A 26,549-nucleotide genomic window follows, 5' to 3' on the forward strand; every position below is an offset into this window, starting at 1 on the left:
AAATCTGGCCTGCCAAAATATATTTCATTCATTATCCTGTGAAATCCAGACAAATTTACAGTGATGTGAGAAAAATGATTACATTTACTACCAGACTTTATGAGGAGAAACTACAGGTGTTATTTTTTAAATAGACTGGTTGATTTTACAATTTTGGGCCATTTTTTTCACGAGTCTTCTTTCAGTCTAGTGGAAAGAAAACGGCAAAATACACGTTGAAGTGTTTGTTTCAGTAAGTAACACTACAGTGTAGTAACAGCCCTGACACACACACACACACACACAGGACTCTGATAACCCTTTTAAACCTTGTTACAACTGGAGAGCAGGGCAGATAACAACAGGGAAATCTGCCTGCATACCAAGTTGACTGAACATTAAATGCTTCTACCTTTGCAGCACTCTTTCAATCATAAAGTAACCGTTGTTTATTCATTTGCCATTATCTTCATCACATTCAGTCACAATTCTGGTTCAAGGTAAAGAAAACTGCTTTGTTCTAACACTTTCAAAGCCTGAATTATTCATTTAAGATTTACGTTGGATTTCTAACGTGTGACAAGACTGCTGTCTACCGATCATGTTTGATTAATTGTTTCTATATTACTAAAGTATCTAGACTGAGCAACAAGGACATATCTTATTACAATTAGTGAAGGAAATGTTGAAGATCACCATTTATTTAGCAGTAGAATTAGGAATTATTTACTCTTTCTATAACAGTTATTTGCATGAAGTTAACTTCCTGATAACACCACCACCCAGAGTTCACCGTGAAGAGGTTTGCCCTGTTTGTTTTGAGTATAAATTCGACAGGTGGCCAAGTTTTACATACTGCAACTTTAACATTTTTACCCTGTTCACTCATTTTTATCTAGAACTGTATGGAATTTTTCTCAAAACAAGTTTTTTCTCATTTTTGCTAGAAATATCCTCTTCAGTTGAACTTACCTACACCAAACTTTCCACTTTTGTTCCTGTGTATATTCTAACTGAGGAGTTTGTTCATAATTCGTAGCCCGATTTATATCACATTTTATTCATAAAAACGGGTCGAAAATGTATGTTTTTTTTATGGCTGTTCACAGAATTTTCTGTTTTATGTAACGATGAATATCAAATCTGCATTTTGAAGCTGGCTTTTTCCAATTTTCAGATTTATGTTCTGGAAATAAATGCAAATTGGTGTATTTTTTAATTAGACGACGCTTAAGTTGCATATTTAAACAGAACATTTTAGAGAGCTTGTAATATAAAAGTAAGTGTCTTAATGTTAATAATAAATTGGGGAAGCTTCGTGATCATGATATCTATAAGTTAAACATGTACCCAATTCACCTGTAGTGTCTCCCCTTATGAGTATCCATGAAGTAGGCACTTTGGCAAACTAAAACAATCATTGAAAAAATATGAGACTATTGGAAAGGGCTATTTGGCTGAAACGATACAGCATACAATTACAGGGGATGTGTAGTTCATGTATATGTGAGTGCTTTCCATCCTATAGCCTCATCTCAACACTGGGATGCATCGACATCTTTTATTTTCACATTGGCATTTATGTGCCTCTTAACTTTATGTCATAAAGGACCCTGTACCCAACTGTCCAGAATGTTCTGGTTATTACTGTAGAAAAAAATGCGCTCACACAGCCAATCGATCAGCAGACAGCGATTATTGTAAATGTATCATCCTGACTAATACTGGAGCATCCCAGCTAACATTTGCAGGTTCAGTAAGAACCCAAAACCATAACGATTTGGTACATATGACTGTGCAAGTCTGTGACATACAGGCTGTGAGTAGAAACAGGCAGAAATTCCTCCTGCCTACACCCTCTCACGCACAGAAACACACACGCACACAATCGAGAAGGTCTATAAGATTAAGACTTCTCTGCTTCTCAGAGGACGTGATGGAGACACGATGATGTCATCAGAGTCATCAGAATCAACTGCAGCGGCTCCGGCAGACTCAGCTGTGCAACGAAGCTCTGTTTGGTCTGCAGGAGATATACAGGTACAGCTGTGCTTAATCACCATGACACCATTTTATTCATTTTAAACAAACACATTTGTAGTGGGCTGGACACAAGAATATACAAATAAACTAAATTCTCTCATAAACATCATTATATTTTAATTATAAGGCTCTGTGTTGGAGTGCACAGAGACACACACAGACCCTCTGACCTTAAGGAGGAAGGATGTCTAGAGTATATATGTATATATATATTTTATTTAACACAAACAACTCTTAAAAAAAGACTAAATCAACATGACAGAAATCGATAGAATTTAACGAGGTAATTTGCGTTTTCTCACTTGAATATTTACGTTTTTATCAAGCTCTTTCTCTCAGCATATTTTCCTCTAGTAAATATTTTAAACATTTCAACGTATAAGTATATACAGTATATACATCCAAACTGGCCCCTGACCCCGAGATCATATGTGCTTTTAACAGCCAAAACCCCAAAACAGGACAGGTCATCGCTCTCTAACCTGTTTTGGGTGTCATCCTGGAGGTGTGAGTGTTAGAATCGAGCCAGGGTTCTTCTTCCTCTGCCTGCTTTTCATCATCTTTATGGAGGGATGCAGCACCTTAGCAAACAAAACACCACATTTAGTAATGAGTCCTTCAGGGCACCATTTAGATACAAAATAATGAAAATATTTTCAAATGTATAGACAATGCCATGCCTGATTTCATGCTAGAAATTTACTTCTTATTTACATTCCACATATATTGACGCTGTACTAGAGCTGCAACAATTCATCTAAAACTTTTCTAAACTATTTTTCTTAAGAAGAAAAAGTCTGAATTATCTGATCCCAGCTTCTCGACTGTGAATATTTTCTGCTTTCTTTACTCCTCTATAGCCGTAAACTGAACGTCTTTGGGTTGTGGACAAAACTTTAGGATGCCATCTTGGGCTTTAACAAACACTGATCAACATTTTTCACCATTTTCTGACATTTTATAGACCAATTAATCTAATAATAAAGAAAAGAATCAACAGATGAGTCCAAAATGAAACACCCTACACTATACCATGAAAATAACTGCATATTTCTAACCAAAATTGCATCAAAAAGACAGTTATCGCAGCCCTATGTCTTCTTGCAAAAAGCCTTAAGAACTGTACAGACCCACATCTCTCACTGTAGCCCACTGTACATTAAATACAGGGGCAGTCTACTAAGGGTCGCTGACATCACTGCTTTGCTCTGTGTACCCATCTGCTGTCAGCCTATTAAAAGTCAGGGAGATGGAGGGGAAAGCGAAGGGGAAAGATGGTGGAGTCTAACAGGGTCATTAAGGTCAGTTAAGGGCCCTTGAAAAGTAGGAACTTCAGATCTTTAGGGGTCATGTGAGGTAGCAATGTTACTGGTACATGAGTGTCCTCATCTGTCTTTTATATGAGCCTGTCTAAACTCTGTCTGCTGCAGAGAAAACAGGCACCCTGGAATCAAATTCAACAAATATTTGAATTCTAATAATATTAATGCATCCTCATCTTTATTTGCAACTGTGCAGAAATATTGGGATTAAACAGAATGAACAGACATGCAAAAAAAAAAAAGATGTGGAGCGTTTGAGTGTTAATTTAAAAATACCAACATCATGAAAGCGTATAAAAGCTTGTGACAAGTGAAAAGTTATGAAAGCATCAAACCTCACCTGTTCTGCCGGGTGTGTGTGTTGAGCGAGTTCTTCTTGGTACCAGCGCGGGCAAATTGCTTCCCATTAGAGAAGGCACAGAGACCCCGGAGCTAATGCAAAAACACATAAACACACACATAATGCAGTAAAATACAATGCGTGTCGCAGTGGATCTGTTATTCAAAGGTGTTTTACGTGTAAACATGAATTACCTCTCTATTACAAGACTACAGCGAGTCAGGTGTCCCCTGAATGCAGACTGTATCATCGTCAGGGCACCCGCGTCCAGCTCTCCTTCTACAACGGAGGGTGTAACATCGCCGCGGTTTGTTGCTTCTACAGCCTGAGAAGACAAGATGAGGAAGAGACGGAGCAGAAAGAAAGAGGGTTACATGAGATAAGGACGGTATCAAAGCCTTACAACTCAAATCAGTGGTTGGAACCTTTAAGATTAATAGGTTCAAAACATGCACTGTCGAATTCTTTGTGGTTTCATAAAACAAACATCCTGATAGACCATTTATTCAGAATCACAAAAAACATGATTCACATATTTTGGGAAAGAGTGTCCTTGTGTGTCCCACGAAGCGCCTATTAAATTCAACTCATTTGAGGCTCATTTATAAAAAAAACACATCCATCAACTATGAAGTGCTTTGTCCAGGACAACAGCTCCACCTTGTGGTTGTGTACAGACCAGTTGGCCCTTATTCCCAATTTTAGAAGAATTTCGAGATTTTCACTGAGATCCTGTTACTAATTTAATGAGATTTTAAGTATTGCCAATTTCGATATTCAGCAGATTTTTTTTAAAAATCCAGAACTGAAATCTGCAGAATTCAGGAAATGTCCAGCATTACTAAATACAACATTACAGAGAAAAGACAACAATGAGGACTATAGTGCCCCCTGCAGTGTAATACTGTGAGAATGTTAAAGTTAAAAAGATTTTTCAAAGTTTGAGGAATCATTTAAAAAAAAACTACGGCTCCAACTGTTTATAAAGTGCCGGTGATGTTTGAATACAATGACTCTGAAGTGAAACATGATTCACTGACTGTGAGTCTATATTGAAGTGTTTGGTGTGTGTGTGTGGGTGAGACCTTTCTCCGTGTGTCATTCAGCAGGTCCTTGAGCTGTGACTCTCGGAGGAGGTGGCCTCTAAATGCTGACTGCAACATCACAGTGTCCTTAATATAGAATGCAAAGAGACAGATAGAAAGAGAAGACAAAGATATTTGTATATATTTCTTACACAAACAGCTTCTTTTACATAGCTGTGGTTCGTTACCTACCCTATTTCTGTGCTCCCTCCAGTTTGTCTGGATGACCAATGCTGCTTTCTCTCTTTCTTTCATCCCTGCGTCTGTACATAATTCTTCAGCTCCCGCCCCCTCCTTCTCTTCTTTACTTGCAGTTTCCCTCTTCTCTCCCATACCTGCTCCAGCCTGAGTGTCCTCATTGTCCTCTGGCGATGAGGCAGAGACAGAGGAGGGCTCAGCTTGTGCAGGTTTACTTCTGTCTTCCAGAGTTTGGATCCTTGCCCTCAGCTGGTCCAACTCCTGTCTGAGAAGCACAAATAATGCATAAGGAAGTGGTGACAAAACACAACTAGCAACTGTAGTAGATGTCCTCCAACAATTTTACTCGCAGGAAAACTACTACCACTGGTCAAATTTGCAGAAAAGTTGGAGTGATTGGACAAAGTTATAGGATCATGTAGAATTCTTTTTTCCCTTTTTTTTAATAGTTGTTTGTCTTAAACTGACTGTTTCACATTTAAAAACAAGCAGAACTGTTCAAATTTGAAAAATTCCAAGCTCACAGAACATTGCAATATAGTGATACACCTAACCAACCATAGATGGGATGATGAGTCAAATGACACAGCTAAAAACATACTTGTGCTCCTGTCTCTCTTTGTCCCGTTCTTTTGTCTGTTCGGCTTTCCATGTTTCTGTCTCTTTCTCCAGTTCTTCTCTTTCTGTCCTCAACTGTCTCAATTCATCACTGAAACACAAACACAACACAGATTCAGTCTCATGAACAAAATTCAAGTCTGATAAACCAACTTAAACTGTTTTCTCACTCTGCTGTGTGTCATGAATTTAGATGTTTAAGATGTATTACGGTTTGAAAACATGGATACACTGTGTGTCATAAAGGCTGCAGGTGAATTGAGTGGCCTCAGGTTGCTGCTCACTCACTCTTTACTTGACAGCGTCTCTTGAAGCTCCGCCCTCTCCTTCTCTAATTGGCTGAGGCGTTCTCTCAGCTCAGACGCCTCCTCCCCCTCCTCAGTGCACGTTCCTACGGAGACCACTGCCTCTGTTGCCATGGTAAACCCAAGAATCACATTTGGCGTGGCCTGGACCTCCTGGTCCAATCGACTGCTACTCTTTGCCGACTGGGCGTGTCTTCTGCTGTCCTCCAGCCTCTGATTGGAGGAGAGAGGAGTCGGTCTGTGATGAAGCTACTGTGTGTGTGTTTAGATGGACAGCTGGTTAAAGTTTTCCCTCACCTTCTCCACCTCCAACAGCCTTCGCAACAGTCTCTGTTTACTCCACTCTCTGTAACCTAGGACACACACACACACACACACACACACACACACACACACACACACACACACATTAAACAATACTGACTGCATGAAATCAGTAAAGGTGTCATGTTTAGAGGAGGCACAGCAAAATCGAAACTAGAAATTAATAAGGAGGAATAAATGAAGTTAATGTCTTTTAATCTGGCCAGTCAGTGTGGTTCATTGTGTGAGAAAACACCTTTGATTCCTCCTGCAGGACTGTCGGTGTCGAGCTCCTCTCTGAGCGCTGAGTTCTCCTGTTGGAGCTGCTTCATGTTCTCAGACAGACGATGAACCGTGGAGCTTAAAGCTTTCTGCTGCCTCTGGGAGCATTTACTCTCTGCTCGACTACTGTACACAGAGAGAGAGAGGGAGGGATTTCATGAGAAAAATGTGTAAAGTGCTTGACAAACTCAAATAAATCTTATTGGGTCATTCTAAAAACCATCAAGTGATTTGTTTTTTGTTGTTTTGGTTGCTTATCTGACCTGCTGAATATCAGACGCATCAGTGCTACCAATGAAAATGTTTCGTTGCAGCCCTGGAACATAGTTTATCTAGATGTCGTTACAACTTTGTATGACGCGATACGTCCTCAAATCACAAATAAAACTGGAAGCTGAAACTGATCAGCAGATATATCAGCTTACCTTTTCTCTGCAGCTTCGAGAAGAATCCTCAGCCTCTGGATCTGAAAGACAAGGCACACTCAATGGGTCTTTTTCCCTATCTTTATATAAGAGTGTGGTCTTTCAATGTGATGGCACGATTCATTGATTTCACACTCAGGTTTTGCATTGTATCCCTCAAAACCCTGATGACCTTTGGAAAAAAGGAAGCGAAACATGCCTGCAATGAGAAGGTATCATTTCATTGGTCAACACCAATTTCTGACAGGGTTATTGCACAAAAAGTCCAAGAACAAAGAACAACTCTGAGAGCAGACATTTAACAAGCGCACAGAAGCAGCCTGAGAGCGAGGAAAAGGGATGTTACCTCTTCAAAGTAGGTTTCTACTGTGATCTTCAGCTCCTCCAGGTTGGTGGTCCTCAGCTCACTCTGTAATTTACTGGGGGAAAAAAGCAAGTCACCTGAAAATGATGCTGTTTCCCTCATAAACCAAATTAACTTATGCAAAGATGGCATGGCGTAGTTTACCTCAGAGCGTTTTCTTTCTCTCTACACTGCTGCTCCAGTTTCAGGATTCTCTGTTTCAGCCCATTGAGAACCTTGATGGACAATCAATTTTACAAAATTTGTGAAAGATGATCAATCATAAAACCCATCTCTGGTATGTTCTCTAACAGACTGGATGTACTCACCACACTCCCTTCTTTTTTCTTATCCACCAAACTACGAGTATATTCAGATGCCTGCAGGAAAAAAAAGAAAAGGTTTTTAACATGCGTCTTAAAGTTTCTATGACAAAACATTGAAACAATTTAGTGACCATACTTTAGTGGGATCCAACAGTTCTTCTATCTGTTTCTCTCTTTTAGCGTTATCTTCCTCTAGGCGGCGTAGTTTGGCTTTCATTTTCTGGTTGTCAGACTTGTGTGCGTGGAGACTCTGCAGAGAAAAGCACAAGTGATCGATCATACATTTAGAGAGACATAAAGGGAAAGGTCAACATATAAAGACTGCATATGGAAATCATTAAATGTCAAATCTAAATAAAAACTTTCAATCAATGCAGTGAAAAAATGTCTAAAGCCCCTTTTAGCTTCTGCAGAGGAATGAAAGTCTGAGTCAGCTACAAAACGTTGAATGCATCGCTCAAGGCCATTTCAGCAGACCAGAGATGTACGTCTACTTATTTATCCTTTATCTATGCAGAGGGACCTGTGATGCAATAAAAATACTTGTTTCTTACATATATTACATACACAACATTCATTGTGTAACTCTTTTACCTTCTTGAGGCGAATAATCTCATCATTCATGTCCTCCTTATCTCTGTGGTCACCTGTGCTGAAGGTGAAGCCTGCAACACAGAGGGACGAATAGGGAGATGCTACATAATCACACAGTTATGAAACACCTGGTGGTGCTGATATAATGTCACCCTCACTGTCCAGTATGCTTTTCGATCCTGTCTCCTTAGACTTCAACTCAGCCCATCTCTACTTTTCCTCACTTTGTTTCTTATTCCGACACACCTACACATTCTCTCACCATTGGATGAAGAGTGGAGATGTTTATGTCGCCTCATGCTCAAGGTCTGTTTGAGAAGCTCTGGTGTGACATCGCACTCTGATCTCAGCGTCTGGGACGCACCTGAAAAAGAGGCAGACAGAGAGAGGTTTGAGAGATTTCTCAACACGAATCAATACTTTGTCTGACTCATGCATTTAACGCCCTTGAGAGCAAGCTCCACCGATTCAAGGTTTCTATATAGAAACAGATCAAATAATCAGTGTGGAGAGTGCAATAAAGTACAGCGATAACGAAGAAAATGAAGCCAGAGAGAATCGGCAGCGCTACAGAAGATTTTTGGCTTGTGTTTGCTTTTTCTTTTGCGCAGGCTGCAAATTCCACTCTAATTTCCAGTAGCAGGCAGTTGTTTTCAGAAAGGAAAACACTGATAAACACGCTGCGGTGCTTCTGCCATTTTGTCAAGGCAATTTATATCAGCAAAAAATATACCAGTATACGTTACAGTACAGTTCAACAGCTCTAGGCCTGACTCTGCTTTTTCTTGGATAATATATCATCCGAGAAATAATTTAACTGAGCAATGTCATTGTCATTTAAGACCATTTTATGGATCTTATAATATAATAATAATAATATGATAGCATAATAATAAGGACACCCTTTGAAAGAGCAATGAAGTGTTAATTCCTAATATTCAAACATTGAATTTAGAATGGGAAATATTATAATAGAAGATGAATATTATAATATTTAGCCAAAGTCCTAAAATGGCAGGGAAAACCCTGCTACTTATTCTTGCATCATCAACATTTGTGAGATTATTATGTAAACGAACATGAACAACACAACAAGCGATACAAAATGACTGCGGTCATGTACATACTGCACATCCATAAGTCTGTAAGATAAGATATGTACAATAAGTGAACAACATAATCATCAAGACAGGCTTGAACAGGACCACAAACTGCTTTTTCCAAAGTGATCATAGAGAAGAATCAACATCTCTCCAAAACAGTTTCAACACAAACTGAAAGTTACAACCAAACCTTCATGAAGGAAGGATTTATTTCAGGACTGTTGTATTAGACTGCATTAGTTTTATCTCGGTGTAACTCATAAATTGGCAACTGACTGCATTTGCAAATATGTTAGATTAAGTGTTTGTCAGGTTGTTGTAGAGTTATTCTATTTGGCAGAAAAATCAATGAATGCACCTTAAAATTAGAACCGACTTTCTCTTGTAAAATCCCAAAAAGATCAAGCCAAATGAGATACTGTTGTAACACTTGCAGTGCTGCTCATCATCAGTTTCCCAAAGACATCAGTAGCGAGCCGGACACCTACAAAGTCAACAAACCACTTCTCGGTCTGTCCATAATTTTTTCATCTAAGCCTTTGCAGCCACTCCTCCCACCATCCCTCCAGAGGACAGACACTGTCTGTGTGTTTATGCGGCGCCTACCATGGCCGTTGCTGAGGGATGTGAGGCGAGCTGAGCTGCTCTCTCCCGGTGTGTCCCCTCTGGTGTCCCCAAGGGAGGCCCTCGGCAGTCTCCAGGCCGCCACTGCTGCTCTTCTGGGATTCATATTCATACTGGAGAAGTACGGAGACCCTGCACATATATATACTGTATATAAACAATCATGAAATTTGGAAAGTGGGTTCGTTACAGCATTTGCAAAAATTCCCAGCAGAGCAGCTCTTACTTGGAGAAGGAGGGGGCTTGCCAGAAGATCTCTTCCTCCTTGTTCTCTGATAGTGGACAGACACAAGCAGAGGAAATGTGTTTTGATCAAACTAATTCCATGAGGCAGAACATATGTCGAAAGCAAATCAATAACCAACATAGAAAAGCAAAGGTATTAAGATAACCTACATGATGAAATTCATCATTAACAGTTAATATGTTTACCTTTTCCAATATATCAGCAGAGAAAGAGAAGCCATCCTCAACCTGGGTTGGACAGAGAAGTGAGTGTTTAGGGATGAAACTACAATTATTGAAATAGTTTTTGATTAAAAATGTCAGGAAGTGGTAAAAAATGTTGATCAGTGTTTCCCAAAGCTCAAGATGATGGCACTTAAATGTCTTGCTGTCCTGTTTTGTCCACAACCCCAAAAATATTCAGCTTACTGCCATGGAGGAGTAAAGAATCTAGAGCCCGACCGATATATCGGCCGATATTAGGCATTTTCCAAACTATCGGTATCGGCATTCATAATGGCCGATAAATGAATATTTAAAAAATAAAATAAAAACGGACACCCTTCAACCATGTTATGAGTGTTGTTTGCGTTGGATAGTTTGTCCACCAGAGGACACTCTACAACGTCCAGTAGTAATTTTGATGTTCCTCTGTTCTGTTGTGACAATAAAACAAACAAGTTTATTTTTAAACTGCATTATCATATTATTTCAGTGAGGACTCATAAATAACTACAAATAACTAAAGTTACGTAAATCTGTTGTATGTTTTGTTACGCGTTTCTGGATTTTGTGATATTATATATATATCGGCTGATATATCGGAATATCGGATTTTTAAATCACCAAATATTTGTATCAGTATCGTCCTTAAAAATCCTTTATCGGTCGGGCTCTTAAAGAAACCAGGGGAAAAAAAGTCACATTTAGGAAACTGGAATGAGAGGATTTCGACTTTATTAGTCAAACCGATGAACTGATTACCAAAACATGCTGATTAATTTAATAGCCGACAGCTAATCGATTAATTGTTGCAGCTCTAGTTACCTTAAATTTGCACTGATCAAATTAAACCTCATAAACCCCAGGGGTCCCATGATACACCTGAGGGGATTTATTACTAAGATGTTTAAACTACTTGCTTTTTGATGACATATTGAACACTGTTTACCTCTACATGCCTCTTAAAAGTGCTTCAAATAAGAAAATTGACCCAAAAAAAACCCCACAAAACAAATAGTATTTAGTTGAAATGCTCTCAACACATGCCAATGACTACAGTAGTGTAGTGTAGTGTACTGTACTGTAGTGTGTGCTTGGGCTACAGGCTCAACATGGAAACGAGTGAAACAAATAATAAAGCCACACGCTTTAAATAAGTACCTAACTCTTACTAAAACAACCTATTTGCAGACTGAGGGACAAAGTCAGCTGTATTCTCGACCCAACCAAAGCGAAGGACTCACCAGCTCCTCGCAGTCTTCATCTGTTTGAACATCACTCGCCTCCAGAGACATCTTAGCAGTCGCACTAAACATAGCTGTCAAGCAAAACGTTACGTTAAGTTGGAAAACTTGACTTTATCCGTGTGTAATCGTCTCATTTTCCCCCCGAGTCAAAGAGCGCACTTCAGGTTTGCCCCTTTTGCTAGTCGTCAAAACATGGGGCAACAAAAGCGACGTTAGCTATGCTACAACTCAGATTTCAGTCCACAACACTGCGGATCCTGCGCGTAATGAGCCGGCGATGAACACTGTTGACCATAGCTTCCTGAAATCCGTAAAAATGTAGTTTCTTTCCACGCAGAGGTTGCTGTTTTCACATCGCTGTTGCAGATTGAGTCGTCTAGCAACCAGGCAGCTGTTAATGAGCTGTGCTAAGCTAGCTAGAAAATGTCAGCGCCGCACCGGACGCTGCGTTCGCGTGCCTTCAAAATAAAAACATAAACCGGGTGAAAGCTGGCAAGATTTAACCAAATTATATTTAGAACCATGTATTTTAGTTGTCAGTGTATGAATGACGACATGCGTTTTGAAATTAGTCAAATATCTGTAATATTTTAAAGAATATGCCCAGATGTTTTTCACTAAGAAGCTTATTTTGAAAATTCGAGCCGGTTATACATTTCCGCTTTGAATAGCTTGACAGAAGTCATGACCACAGCCCAGGGCTCAGTGTCAATACTTTTCCCATCCCTCCTTGTTTCTGACTCATTTCCTCATGTTACCCATTGGTGGAGAGGTGCTAAAGGGAGGCACTTCAGGTCTTTTCCTCCAGTTGCACGGGAGAAGAAGACGAGGGCAAGGAGAGATAAAGGAGATTCATCCAGTGTTCCCTGTTCAACTTGTTAGCTTCTTACTAGGGCTGGGTGATATGGCCTTAAAATATAATTAAGTACACAATATATATCTCAATTATTAGAAATATCCCCAAAAGCACACGCTTTCACAAAATATCACTTTACGCTAATGCAGCCTTTAAGCCCAGGAAAAGAAAACACTAATGCCGATATCACAATATAACGATATCCAAAATCTAAGACATTATGTAGTCTCATATCACCATCAAGTTTTAATATCAATATATTGTATACTTCTGACCACAGCAGATCAACACTGGACAGTTTGTAAGTTAGCATTTTACATATACAAATCAATATTGCAGATTTAAAACACACACATTAAAATACTTTTTTATACATCGATGACAACTTGCTTTCTTTTATGAAAAAGTAACTTTTTCGCTTGTTTTATATTTTGGATAACCAGGCGTACATTTCATTTATCATGAAACCTGCATGAAATGCAACCTTCTTGTTAGATAAACTACAGTTGTTATATTATTTTTTTGAGCAAAACTTATAGTAGCATCCTGTCCATCAAAATGTTTGCTTTTGCGTCAGTTTTGCTTCCTGTGTTTGTTTGTTTTTTTTCTTCTTACCAGACATTCCCATTCCTCTCCTGATTAACTACAACTTTATGATTCCTTGTAACCTGCCATTATCATGCTCCATTTTTCTCTTTTTCCTCTATCCCATCATCTACCTCTTGGTTCGTGAAACTACAGCATAATATAACCGATAAGTGAAGTTAAGGAAAGATAAACAAACGTTGACTTTTTTTAAAAACTCTGAGACATGTATGTTGACATCTATTGGCCTTAAGAACAGCCCGTTGGCATGAAGTAGGAGCATGCTGTTATTGTAGGAACAGGGAGTAAATACAGAGGGAGATATATGTGGATGAATAGAAATATATATGAATCTCTCATGTAAACTGCCCCACTCCCATTTTGCATCATTCTTCAAACTCTCCTCTTCTCTCAAACTCTGTCGAGAGCTCAGTTCGCTGTTGTTACTGGTTCATATTCTCATCCACACTGTTTATACAGGTGGTGGACCCCCAGAGCCACAGTCAGGCAGACCAGCATACTTTTCTTCATGGGCAAACAAACCCATTGCAGATCTCATCTAAGACACACATTTATCCAACCTTTTTACAAAACACTTCAATTGGCTCAACAAAATGTTTTTTTGTGATCCCAGAAAAATGACAAACATCTGACTTTAATAAAACAACCACATCTGCAGAGATAGTGGGAATATAACACTGAACAAACATGCTTTCACCACATAGCTTTAACTACAAAACTACCTTGTCATCGTCATACACACCTTTGCTGGTAGGTGTTATTAAAGGGCTCTATAGAAGTCAACACCTAGAGAAGAATAGTCATCACATCAGCTGTGTGAATTAGCAAACACTCCAATCGACGCTTGTGTGCACAATCAACACCCGATAATGTGGAAATTGAGCTTCACAGTGTGAGTATCATTTATGTTATGGATGTGGTCTCTGTATTCCTGTGTGCCTGGCCTCATGATGAAAAATCAAACATTCAGTGATCTCCTCAAACAGCCCAGTCGCCACACTGACAAAATCTTCCCCGAGGTTACATCTGTCTTTTCTGTGTGTGTGTGCATATACAGTAAACTGCATGTAAGGCGTGTAACCTGTTGCATGGCAGAAGTAGCATGTCTGCCACCTAGTGAGCGTTAAACTACACAGCATGATTCCTGGAGGTCAGGGAGTCATCATTTCTATTATAGCCAATGTAATGATTTTGGTATATTAAACTTTTTCCCAATTAAAGGATGGGTTCACCCCAAAATGAAAATTTAGTCATTGTCTACTCAGCCCCATGCTGGTGGAAAGTCAGGTGAAGTTTCGTAGTCCACAAAACATTTCTGGAGCTTCACAGCAAAACGGCGTTGGAGAATTCTTTTAAACAACTGAAGTAGATGGAGACTTGCTTGAAAACGTAAAAAAAAGACTGAAGGTGGCTCCATGCAGCTCATCTGGTGTAATCCAAGTCCCTGGAAAACCCTGAAATCCCAAATGAATTTGAAGAAACACTATTTATACTCTTGACGTATGGTTGAGCTTGTGCATCCTATCAGATGGGGTGTGCACTAACAATTTTAGCTCACGTGTTAGCTCACAAATCATGTGTATACTTACTCAACACAGTGAACATCACGCGTCTTTTTACTGTTGTCACTTTTATTGCTGGTTTCTCTGACAGTCCTGTCTCTCGATTACTTACTCCGTTAACTATACCACACTTATAACATGATAAATGTATCAAATAAATGTAAAATAGAAACACCAGTGTCCTTGAATTAGCTAAATAAAATCAAGAGACTGTATATTTATATTTCTTTTTCACAGACGACAGTTTTATATTTTACAGTACAAACAGCACAGGTTAAATAATATAGTTAATTAGCTGCTTCTGAGCTGTAATTCATTTTATTAGTGACACCTGTGGGCTGTGCACTGTCACAACAAGTCAAAATGTCTGCTGTGAAACTGGCATATATTGTGTTGAAGACATCACACAGGTTTAATATGAGGTCTTCTCTGCCTTGCTCAAAGGCAGAATTAGACAGGACAGGAGGTGAGGAAACTGAAAATAGAAGAAACATAAGGATTACAGTCAGTCTGTCAGTTTGTACTTGGGTTTGACATCAGGGTTGGTTGTTTTGTTTTTTGCCATAAAATCATAAAATCCACGTCCTTGCTGATGTACTCTGAAGGCCCAGAGGGGGGCGATGTGGTCTGAGATGAGAGGTCTCCAGCATCAGGCAGCTCAGGCCCAGTCCAGGCTTTTTTGCCCCACCTCCACACTTCCTATACAAGCTCTGACCCAGCCCAGTTTTCATGTTCTGTCCACCATCCAATTCTCAAAACAGAAGCCAAGTCCTACTCCCAACCACCAGTCCTGTTCAGACCCCTGGCCTGTTGGCATCAACGGTTCTACACTCACAAAACACTTGAAACTATTTTATACTCACTTATAGATGAGCTGGGCGACTTACAGTAATGCACTTATATTTCATAGCAGCAGCAAAAGGGAATCGCTTTGACATTTGAAAAGAAACTAGAAATTTTGAATTTTAAATCAGAAATCTACTCCTATCTCATACAGTATGTCGATCATGAAGCGGGAACTGAGCAAAAGTCTGCTCTCCTCTGGATTTGGCCCTTCACCTGCCTCTTCTCTTCAGTGAATATTCATTTAGTCTGGGATTTGGTCAAAATGGGCACATGGGATGTTTTTCTCTGTTGGTACTCGTCTTTTGTATTTGAATGTCCAGTTGACAACATGCGAGGGCTGAAACTGGCAATTATTCCAGTTATTAAGTAACCAAACTGAATCATCATTTTATCTTAAAAATGTCAAAACAGACGATAAGTCCCCAATCGTAACAGAGCCCAAGGATAGCAGCCAAAAAATCCCCCAAAAGTATTGAATTCACAATGATCTGAAAGCAAAACCTCAACAGTTTGTAAACTCTTTCAGGCAATGTTTGTCATTTTCACTTGTTATGTAACAACTGGTAAATCAATCATCAGTGTTGTCACAGTTTATTTTCAGTGGACTGACACGCCACACATCCCAAGGGCTTTGCAGGACAGTATTTGCATGTACTGACAACTTCACGAAAATGTGCAAACTTATGTAAATAAGTATGCTTGAGCTTCAACAACCTTATGTTGTGACCTTTAGTGTAGAATTTCCACTAACGGTAAAACAGGAAGAAATGTGTGTCATGTTTCCTAAAAGGAAGTCAGACCCTCTGGAGAAAACAACAAGTAACTTTGTTGTTGTATGAATACACACTTGTGTACATGGTTTCACTTCAGACCAGAGTAATGTCGTGTGAGACTTGTGAAGTGTTGTCATGTGTGCACATGTGCATGGTTACAGACTGGTTTAAAATTGTAATCCTGTTAGTAATCCCCCTTTTTTTACTGAATGTGTCTGTAATCTAAGTACATATTCTTTATGTAACTCTACTGGAATACAGTTACCTTTTTGTGTGTCCTGACTATGTAATCCTGTTACATGTATTCTGTTACTCCCCAAGCCTGTTAATCTACAAAGTAACTAGTAACTAAAGTTAACAAATAAATGTAGTAGAGTAAAAAGTACAGTATTTGCCTCCAAAAAGTAGAGGAGTTGAAGTACAAATACCTCAAAATTGTGCTTTCGTACAGTAGTTGAGTAAATGTACTTAGTTATATTCCATCCCTGGTAGAGCACCACTCCGCTGGTATTGTTCCACCGAAGCAGATTACTTTGTAAAGACTCTTTAACACTCTAATCAGATTTGTACAATACTCATCATAATCAGATTCATCAGAATGGCTTAAAGGGATTAACTGGATAAATTGGCTTCTCATGGGGATTGGCAACGCTCTGCTAATATTATTGTATGAGGTGTAAGGAAAAGATAAACACACAGCCAGTAACTCTCTGCAGTACAAATAAAAGTGGGCGTGCAGACAGGGGAGTGCAGGGGAGAGGGCAGCCGAGGCCTGACCAGACCAGCGGGCGGAAACGGGTGAAATCACAAGGTCAGGAAACAACAGAAACCCAACTGTGGACGTCTGATTTCTATTTTTTTCATCACCTGCACTGCTGCAGATAGAAATGTGATGTGATTAGTGTCCAAGTGTACTGTAGAGTTTGTGAGAGAAAGAAGGGGGCGGGGAGAAAACGTTATAACAGACATACCCTCTCCCCCTACAGCGCACATACGTTACCATGACAAGATGCCACCAGGGGCAAGTAAAGGTAGAGAGAAGAGAGAGAAGAGAGGCAGACAGAGAGTTGTTTGGTGTGTTTCTATCTCTTCTAGCTCATCTCAGAGGTCCTGGATTGGGTTGAGGTCAGGACTCTGTGCACACCAAGGGCTCCTGATAAACTTTCCCTCAATATCCTCATCGCCAACCCATCACACACACGCAGCCCTGGAGACAAACACTGTCCTGTCAGCTGGTGAATGGCTCTATCCATGTGGAACTGAGGCTGAGCAGATCTCAATTAGAGGAGGGAGAACGGGGGGGAATGGGGCTATGATGGAAATTAGTTATTAGTTGTGGTTTGGTTCATACTGTATTGGCTCTGCATGTGTGTGTGTGTGTGTGTGTGTGTGTGTGTGTAGGTGAACAGGGGTTGCAGTAATCTCCCCCTCAGCTCCTCTGCCTGTATCTGGGGCGTGTTCTGCTTTAACAGAACAAAACTCCCAGTCCTGCAACTCCTGCAGCTCCAGTGAGGCAGTCTGGATTTGCAGTCAGGGGACACTCATCATCATCATCATCATCATCATCATCAGTCAGAGCTGCTCTCTCTCTCTCTCTCTCTCTCTCTCTCTCTCTCTGTCCCTCCCTCAAACACCCCCACATCCACTCCCTCTCTGTCCGTCCACCCGTGTCTCTAAACAGCACAGCATCTTTTTTTCTTTTCCCTTCTTGACACACGGCAATCATGTCCGCAAACGGCGCCGACGGGGACTTGCTGCGGATCCCTCTGGGGCTCATCAACAGCGCGGGGAAGTATCTGACGGCGGAGACTTTCGGCTTCAAAATCAACGCCTCGGCCAGCAGCCTGAAGAAGAAGCAGACCTGGACCCTGGAGCAGACCGGGGAGGACGGCAGCGTCGTGTTCCTCCTCTCCCACCTGGGCCGCTACCTCGCCACGGACAAAGACGGCAACGTTACCGCGGACAGCGAGACGCGCGGCAAAGACTGCCGCTTCGTCATCACCGCGCATGAGGACGGGCGGTGGTCTCTGCAGTCCGAGCCCCACGGCCGGTACCTCGGCGGCAGCGAGGACCGGATCACCTGCTTTGCGCAAACCGCCTCGCCGGCAGAGAAGTGGAGCGTGCACCTGGCTGTGCACCCGCAGGTCAACCTGTACAGCTTTGCGCGCAAACGCTACGCCCACCTGAGCGCGCAGGGGGAGCGGCAGGAGGTGTCAATAAACCGGGATATTCCCTGGGGGTTCGACTCGCTTGTGACACTGGTCTACCGAGACCAGCGCTACCACCTGGAGACCTCTGACAACCGGTTCCTCCGCAATGACGGCAGCCTGTCCACGAAAACGGACAAGGACACCGGCTACATGCTGGAGTTCCTCTCCGGAAAAGTGGCGTTCCGCGACTGCAACGGCCGCTACCTGGCGCCCACGGGCCCCACCGGCACGATGAAGTCTGGGAAAAGCACCCGGGTGGGGAAGGATGAACTGTTTGGCCTGGAGCGCAGCCACGCGCAGGTCGTGCTGACTGCAGGCAACGAGAAAAACGTGTCCACGAGGCAAGGTGAGGCTCTGCTGCAGCCACACAGAGCCGAGAGGGGGAGAGAGAGAAAAAAATCATATTTCAGTATTCAGATGAAGTCACTGCATAACTGGGCTCACACTCAGTGCAGCTGTTGCATGAATTTGGTGTGTGTGTGTGTGAGGGAGAGAGAAAGAGAGAGAGAGCAGATGAGAATTAGAGACCCCTGTTACTTCATTTTCCTCAAACCATGTGCTTTTCATTATCATGCTCTCACTTTCTCCCCCCTCCCTCTCTCTTTTTTGGCCAGTCCCTGCCTAGCTTAACATTTTTCTGCAGTAATTCTACCCCTGCATTGTGGCTGCTGGTTCAGGGTCAGCGTCAGTCTGCAGTTATCCATCATTCTTTATCTCAGAATAGACTGAGAAAAGACAGAAAAACGAGGAGGGATTTGTTCAGGAGACAAAAGAGGAAAAAAATGGTGGGGAGAGGCAGAGAAAACAGGCTACAAAGAGGGAGGTGTGACTCAGACAGTCCTGCCGAATGTGGATCTGTATGCCACATGAAACCTCTTTGTCTTGATGCCTCTCGGTCGGTGCCGTGCACATGGCACTGATCATGTACAGCATACTGTAGTGTCCCCATGCAGTCATTATGGTTTAATGCATGCAGAAATCTTGTGTGTGTGTGTGTGTGTGCATTCCAGGAGAGATGGATTGTGGAAGAAGCAAGTTAATCTTTGTTTAAATGAGGTCATTGTGGGGCAGCGACTTGTGACCTGTGTTTCATTGAAGTTAAGGCCTTTAGGGCTAACACACATGCCGTAGGGTGCTGAAAATACAGTCAGTGATCATTACTAAAGGACCACCCGTGCTTCTCTGTGTGGGCACGCACAGGCATTTTGTGAGGCAGCAGCAGCTCAAGTGTAAAAAATAGGTTTTTGTGTCAGCATCTTAATGAAGAGCGAGAGCTCGTTGATGGAAAAATTCACAGCTATTTCAGGTAATTTGGGACAAATCTAAAGTCTTGATTTGAACATTTTCTTTCAAAACTGTGTTAAAGGTCCATTGTGTAGGATTTCAGATTATCTACAGAAATGGAGTATTATAGTGTCATTCCTGTATAATCGCCTGAATATAAGAATTGTGTTTCCGTTACCTTAGTATGAGCCCTTCTTATCTCAAGAGAGAGTAGGTCCTCTTGGTCGGAGTCCGCCTTGTTGCACCGCCAGGTTTCTACAGTAGCCCAGAACGGACAAACCAAGGACTGAGTCTAGAGAGGACCTTATGTGTTGTTTGTAGCCCATGTTGTTCTCCTGCACTCTTGGAAGGGAAGGGTGAGGCGTCCAGTCTGCAACCTCTAATTGCAACCTGCATTGCAAAATTTGAAATTTGATATAACTCCACCTGGAGCCAACATTACCCACAATGCAACTTAGCCACTGAGTGACATCACTGGAGGTAATGTATCAGATTACATGCAGCTTCTTTTGGAGCTTCAAAAGGCGTTATACTACTTTTTAACATGCAGCGGTACTCCTCAAGACCTGTGAACATACTTTAAAGATCCTAAATGCCAAATTGAGCATCACTAGTGGTCACAGTTCAGCACCAACATGTTAGGCCAAATAAAATACCTGCGTGTCGGCTACACCTCCCTCTCTACCTCCGCCATTACGCAAGCGAAAGGATGTACACTTCACTTCGCTCCCCATGTGCCCAACCCTATCTACCTCTGCCATGTCTAGTGATGATGTAAGTACATTACGCAAGCGAAAGGATGTACATATTGGCTTTTATTTGTTCCAGTAACTAGTGGAGAGTGTGTTTGTGTGTGTGTTCTGACTTATGCCACAAACACCAGAGTCAAGACGGCATTTGCATGGAAGTGCTTTGAAGCCCAAGTCTGCATATTTTTCTTTTTCTTCATGCAAATGGGGTCTTGATTCTGGTGTTTGTCCCCAAAAGTGACATAAATCAGAACACACACAACCTTCCTCGCTGTGTCTATAAACGGGGCGGTCCAGCGGTTCCAGCTCACATGCATGTTAGTGCACGGCCAGATCAGCTCCAAAACAAAAAACAGAGAAGTTAAATACTACTAATAACAATAATAACAAGACACAGAGAGGGAGTGTGATGTCACTCTTCGCTCAGGACGTTTTTACTACGCTATATCTTTACATAGCAAATAGTTATCCTATAAAAATGGGTGAAATAAGGTACATAACTTCTAAATGGATTCACGTAACATGACCAAACTTTGTAGAAAGAGAGACACACACACACCATTTTGTCATGTTTGCCCTTTTTTTGGGAGGCCTCACTGAACTCAGCAGAATCCTTTTTTTCATTGCTGTGTCTCCATCTGTTGGTCCATTAGTTCGCTGGTCCACAAAGCTGTGTCCACCCTGTAGCAACCACAGCTGTCTATCTATGAGGCTGAAATTTGCCATGGTTGTCAAGGGTTTGTAAGTTTGTGTGCATGTATATGCATTAACGCATAGATGCCTGTGTGTGTGTTTGGGCTCGAGACATGTTGAATTCTTTACTGATGATTGCAAAATCAAATTTTCTTCCTATTTGGAAAAACTTGCATACTTTGTACCTTTCAGGACATCCCCTGTGCACATGGCATAATACAACAAAACTGTGTAGCCACACCTTCAACAGCTGGGCACAAAGAGTTCAGGATGTTCTGTCCCTTTAAGAGTCTGCCTGGGGACCTTCATGAATTAGAGGGTAGGATAGTTTCAGACAAGGAGGAAAACCTCCAGAGACAAATGAATACTGACAGTAGACTGCCCCACTTTTCTAGGCATGGACCTGTCAGCCAATCAAAACGAGGAAGGAGACCAGGAAGTCTTCCAGATGGAGATGAGCCGTGAGGACAGGAAGTGTGCCTTCAGAACCGCTGCTGGAAAATACTGGACTCTGACACCAAGTGGAGGACTGCAGTCCACTGCCTCCACCAAGTAACCACACACACACACACACACACACACACACACACTGCATATTGTAAAATAACACACACAGTTTATGTCATACATACCCAGAGTCTTTACAGTCTGTTCATTGAGTTTGTTAACATGTTTGTCGCAGGTCGGCCAACACTTTCTTTGAACTGGAGTGGCGTGATGGTCGTGTGTGTGTGCGTGCAGCTAACGGCAAATATGTGATCGCTAAGAAGAACGGGCAGCTAGCTGCTACTGTTGACAATTCAGGTCAGTGAAGTTTCTGATGTTTCTGAACTGAGGAGAGCTCAAGAAAATGGAGCAGGAGTGGAAAATAACTAATTACAAGAAGTCTTGATAATTAAACCAAGTAGAAAAATCCGGATTCTGTTTTTAAATCAAGTGTCACTCCTTCGCTACTAGGACATCTTTGAGTACTCTCTCCATCCCTAAAGAGGAAAGACAACCAACCAAGGACCCATTTCCCCCAAAGCATCTTCAAATTTGTCTATGGGTCATGATTATCTAAGCTTCAAGATGAACACTAAATCTGTTTGACACAAACCTAACCAGCCTGTCTCTTCAGGGGAGGCTGAACAGTTCCTGATGAAGCTGATCAACCGTCCAATCATCGTCCTTCGTGGGGAGCATGGTTTCATCGGCGCTCGTAAAGCTGGAATCGCGACACTGGACTCCAACCGAGCATCATACGACGTTTTCCAGCTGGAGTTCAACAACGGAGCTTACTCCCTCAAAGGTGGGCAAACTTTTTAAGAGAAGATGAGTTTACAGACTTGTTCTTGCATGTTTAACCTATTTACTACAAGTCACAGAGTTCTCGTTGATCTACAGGGGCAGGTGATAATTCCCTGTGGATTTGTCAATAGGAACAACTCGTTTCATATCGCACATAGTAATTTGATTTCAATCCTACAAAATGTGTGGAATATTAGATTAAAAAATGTATTTTCCTATCTTCCAGGCAGTCAAAAGGTTTATTTTTGTTAGTGCCGTATAAAGATATACATAAAGTTATCTTGATTACTTTGTCAATAGTATAATTAATTTGCTGTTCGGAAACTCAAACATTTCAGACATGGGAGTTTTTTAATACAAGAAACTAAATCAGATTTATCCTTTGTAAGATGTCCTTATTTGCTCTTGTGTTGGTGTGCTCATCACAGCCCTGTTTTACTCTGCTGTGCAGTCGAGAAAATCAATGTTAAAAACATGTAATGGGACTAATATTATGGCTGTAATGGATCAACAACTGTCAGACATTTAAAAGCCTACTTAGGGCTGAACAATGAATCAACAGGGTCTGTCATCTTTCCTCTCAGTGATGATGATTGTGATGTAGATGATAAGCAAATTGGTCATGATTTATATAAAGGTACTTGTAGGTAAGAAGGCCCTCATAAAATGCTTATTAACATTAGCTATATATATATACTACACTATATAATTGTCCTAGAGCACCCGCTGCATTTCTTAAAATAAAAAAAAAGTGCATTATAACATTATCAACATTGTCTGAAGAAACTACAGTGTTGACGTTATGTCAAAGACGTCTATGTAATGTGTTGCGGAGATGTCTACTGAAGTTAGCATGCTAACCAGCTAGCCAAGGCCCGCCCTGTCCAATAGCCCTCCTTAGTTTCGGCTGGCAGATATTTGTCAGCTGTTAGCGTAATAAATGACCAAAATAAACAAAATGTCAAGAAAGGAAATACTCTGACTTCTGTTTTCCTTACTAACCAGAAAAATATAGCCGTACACCATATGATATCAAGTTTCCCTCCTTTACCGAACTAAGACAAGCTTGATTGCGAGTCACCAGCACAGTCTTGGTCTGTCTTTTTACAATCACCTCTGGCTTGGTTGAGTAAGATGTGAAAATATTCTGGCTCTACACGCCGCTGTATCACCTCTGACCTCAGTCAGTCATAGAGGCCATGTTCAGTGTCCAGCCAGGCTCACGCTCTCTTCAGGCAGCCAAATCCAGTTGAGCTGAGCATTGCATGACTTTCTCCACAGCTTACTGAGGCATGAGCCAATTAGCTAACAATAGCTAGCCAAGGATCGCTAGCCAAGAGCAGCAGTTGTTTTTGGAGCTACCTTCACATTCTGGCTATATTCTACAAATTACAGCTTTAATAAAGCATAAGAAGTCTAACAATGACATAAAAGGTAAGCTAGATAAACTCAACAAACATTTATTATGCTATTATTAACACTTGCATAGTCTTATTAATGTTAATAAGCATTTTATAAGGGCCTTATTACCTATTAACCTCTGCCTATGAAAGGACCATTATATGAAGGGTTACCAGCAAACTAAACAAAAGCAAAAGCCATGTAACATTTAGTTTGCTTTTTTATACATCACCCTTAATGTTACCATAACAACTGATATTAAATGCAGTGAGCGTCAGTTTGATTACATAACCCGTCACTTTGAATATGTAAAAATATCACCCAGCACTATTTGCATCGTGTGTGAGTGATGCTTCATTAAAGTGTGTGCTGTTTGTCCAGACTCCCAGGGGAAGTATTGGTGTGTTGGAGACGACACGTCAGTGGTGTGCAGCAGCTCCACACCTGTCCAGTTCCTGTTTGAGTTCTGCGACCTGAACAAGATGGCCATTTTTGCTGTGGGGGGGAAGTACCTTAAAGGAGACCACGCCGGAGGGCTGAAGGCCAGCGTCGACTCCCTGGACAGCGCCACCCTCTGGGAATACTGAGAAAGCGCAGGCGGACTTCTCCACCCTCTGGCACAATGCTTCAAACTATTAATAGATACTGTAGGTAGCTGTTTTTTTTTTTTTTTTTGCATATGTGTGAGAGCCTGTGTGTGTGTAGTTGTGAATTTGTCTGGATGGATGTGTGGTGGAAGTTGAAGCTGATAAACTGGAAGTCATGGCACCAAAGCACTACAGGTGTTTTATTTTGTATTATCGCTCAATCATTATCTCTTCTTACTGGGCTTTTTACTGGACATTGACTTGTTGTTTAAAGAATGAATCGTAGTGCGGTTGTTTGATTGACTTCCAGTCAAATTTACACAAGCTGTACCTGACAAATGTCAGGAAGATTACTGTTATTGGTCGTGCCTATCTGTGGTAACTACTGGTGTTAACAAACATGGTGAATGCTATAACTCATAACTTGCAATATCTAACCTTCTCCTGCTATGTGTCCTGCTGGCTCTACTGTGTTGCTTTCATCTCCTGCTCTCTATCAAACTATAAAGCATAACACATGTCGGATAAAGGGATGTTACTGATTTACATGTTTCTGCTGTAAATACGGCTTTCTTTGTCACTGAATGCTACAAAACAGATAATAACCATTTAAACTTTAAGTGTAAAAGTATGTTGAAGATGTAAAGAAAGAATTGGGATGTGGCTGACAGATATTACATGTTCTTTGACTGTATGCTACCTACTGCACCTCTCCAGTATTCCTCTTTCACTCTAAGTAAAATGTACAGGCAGACTAAATCTGTATATAGACAGATGCATCTACAGAAAGTAGTCAAAAGTTTCCCTTTGAGGCAATTATAATCTGAGAGGAAACAAATTAAAGGAGAGGACGAGTGGAAGGAGCTTTTGTAGTTTGATCTTTTAAAAGAAATGGAAAGGAGTCGGTCGGTGAGACCTAGTTGTTACACATTCAAATGCACATAAACACTAACAAATATGCAGTCATAGAAGCACAAACTCCAACTGTGACTAAATCTGCACAATAATGTATTGTTCCAACTGCGACAAGTTTAAAGCACATCTGTTGTGATGAAATGTCTGCCTTAGTTCGGGTGCTGCTGCTGCTGGTGTGTAAACACAATGATGGAGTCAGTCATCTCTCTGGCTGTTATTGTGTCGGTGCCTTCCATAGAGCATTTGTCTTTTTCATGTTCTTACATTTGAACTGGACGACGGAGCAAAATCCCTCAATAAAGTTTTCCCTCTAGACAGTGAACCTTCTCCTCTTTATTTTTTGGAATTTGGTATACCTGACTTTATCGTGATTGTGCTGTAGGGGTTCTCTGAGGGCCGAAAATCTCTGACATTTTGGCGTTAAAAATAGCTTGAGTCAAATACCAGATATATACTCTATAACTATAACTCTTATTATATATATATTTCTTATTGACATTAAATCAAATTAAAAGTCCGAAACCAACATTTACTTGATGCTATAAGGTATCCTTAGTGTCATAGAGCTCCATCTCCACCCCAAAACTATTAAACACACTCAAATAGCCACAATTTTGCACTCTGTGTTATGTTTCGTCCCACATGAGTAACATGAGTAGGTTTGATTCAGAGCATCATGGCCTCAATTTGCTGACTTTTCAGGGTTTATCCACCATCTTGTCCTGATAAGAAAATCCATTGTCATGATTTTTGCAAAAATGTTTTGGGAGAAGGAAGAAAGCGGCTGCGTCATGTCCCCTTGAGATTTCGCTGAGCCAAAACTGTACAAGAGGAAGGAAGGCGAGGGTGGAGGGAGGTAACCTACTCTACTTTCTGTGTCCTTCTGCAGAGGAAACTCAGCTCTACTCCTTTTTTATAAATTAAAAAACACACACACAGTCATCCTAATGTGTGCACAACTTTACATGTGTGTTATGATACAGACAGACAGGAACGGGCCAACAAACATCCCTCATTCTCCACTGCAGGATCTCTGCGTGTTGCCATGGTAACAGGAAATGGAAAGAAGGGAGTTTGAGGACGATGAATGTTGGGAGATCTAACAGACACACAGATCAATAACCTTAATAAACCTTATAATAGTTTAAGCCTCGGTCCCTCAGGCTCGTCAGAGACAAAGTGACTGAAAGAGG

The 26,549-nt window shown here is 41.1% G+C and overlaps 2 protein-coding genes across 2 annotated transcripts; one reads left to right on the plus strand and one right to left on the minus strand.

Moving 5' to 3' along the window:
* Window positions 1-141: 141 nt before the first annotated feature.
* iqce (IQ motif containing E) lies at window positions 142-11,942 on the minus strand. The gene is made up of 21 exons (XM_073463811.1): window positions 11,582-11,942; window positions 10,323-10,364; window positions 10,117-10,162; window positions 9,873-10,022; window positions 8,426-8,527; window positions 8,164-8,234; window positions 7,706-7,819; window positions 7,573-7,623; window positions 7,409-7,479; window positions 7,247-7,319; window positions 6,901-6,941; window positions 6,450-6,601; window positions 6,188-6,243; window positions 5,874-6,103; window positions 5,569-5,676; window positions 4,962-5,232; window positions 4,770-4,856; window positions 3,879-4,009; window positions 3,685-3,776; window positions 2,505-2,603; window positions 142-2,002 (listed from the first exon to the last, which is right to left on the minus strand). The coding sequence occupies exons 1-21, from the start codon at window positions 11,651-11,653 to the stop codon at window positions 1,878-1,880; spliced, it is 2,184 nt and encodes a 727-aa protein (XP_073319912.1). The 5' UTR covers window positions 11,654-11,942; the 3' UTR covers window positions 142-1,877.
* A 5,845-nt stretch (window positions 11,943-17,787) lies between these two features.
* LOC141005553 (fascin-like) lies at window positions 17,788-25,678 on the plus strand. The gene is made up of 5 exons (XM_073477424.1): window positions 17,788-18,783; window positions 21,559-21,715; window positions 21,846-21,967; window positions 22,284-22,454; window positions 24,236-25,678. The coding sequence occupies exons 1-5, from the start codon at window positions 17,952-17,954 to the stop codon at window positions 24,439-24,441; spliced, it is 1,488 nt and encodes a 495-aa protein (XP_073333525.1). The 5' UTR covers window positions 17,788-17,951; the 3' UTR covers window positions 24,442-25,678.
* The last annotated feature ends 871 nt before the right edge of the window (window positions 25,679-26,549 follow it).

This window comes from Pagrus major, chromosome 1, assembly GCF_040436345.1.
Source record: "Pagrus major chromosome 1, Pma_NU_1.0".
In the NCBI taxonomy this organism is placed as follows: Eukaryota; Metazoa; Chordata; class Actinopteri; order Spariformes; family Sparidae; genus Pagrus; species Pagrus major.

What these genes read in the sequence shown, in the direction of transcription:
- iqce (XM_073463811.1), bottom strand. Translation starts at nt 11,653, where the DNA reads ATGTTTAGTGCGACTGCTAAGATGTCTCTGGAGGCGAGTGATGTTCAA. An exon ending in CTCGAAGCTGCAGAGAAAAG is followed by an intron (nt 6,602 to 6,900) that starts GTAAGCTGATAT and finishes CTCTGTGTACAG; the next exon opens with TAGTCGAGCAGAGAGTAAAT. An exon ending in AAAGAGAGACAGGAGCACAA is followed by an intron (nt 5,233 to 5,568) that starts GTATGTTTTTAG and finishes TGTGCTTCTCAG; the next exon opens with ACAGGAGTTGGACCAGCTGA.
- LOC141005553 (XM_073477424.1), top strand. Translation starts at nt 17,952, where the DNA reads ATGTCCGCAAACGGCGCCGACGGGGACTTGCTGCGGATCCCTCTGGGG. An exon ending in AAACGTGTCCACGAGGCAAG is followed by an intron (nt 18,784 to 21,558) that starts GTGAGGCTCTGC and finishes CCACTTTTCTAG; the next exon opens with GCATGGACCTGTCAGCCAAT. An exon ending in CAGTCCACTGCCTCCACCAA is followed by an intron (nt 21,716 to 21,845) that starts GTAACCACACAC and finishes TGTTTGTCGCAG; the next exon opens with GTCGGCCAACACTTTCTTTG.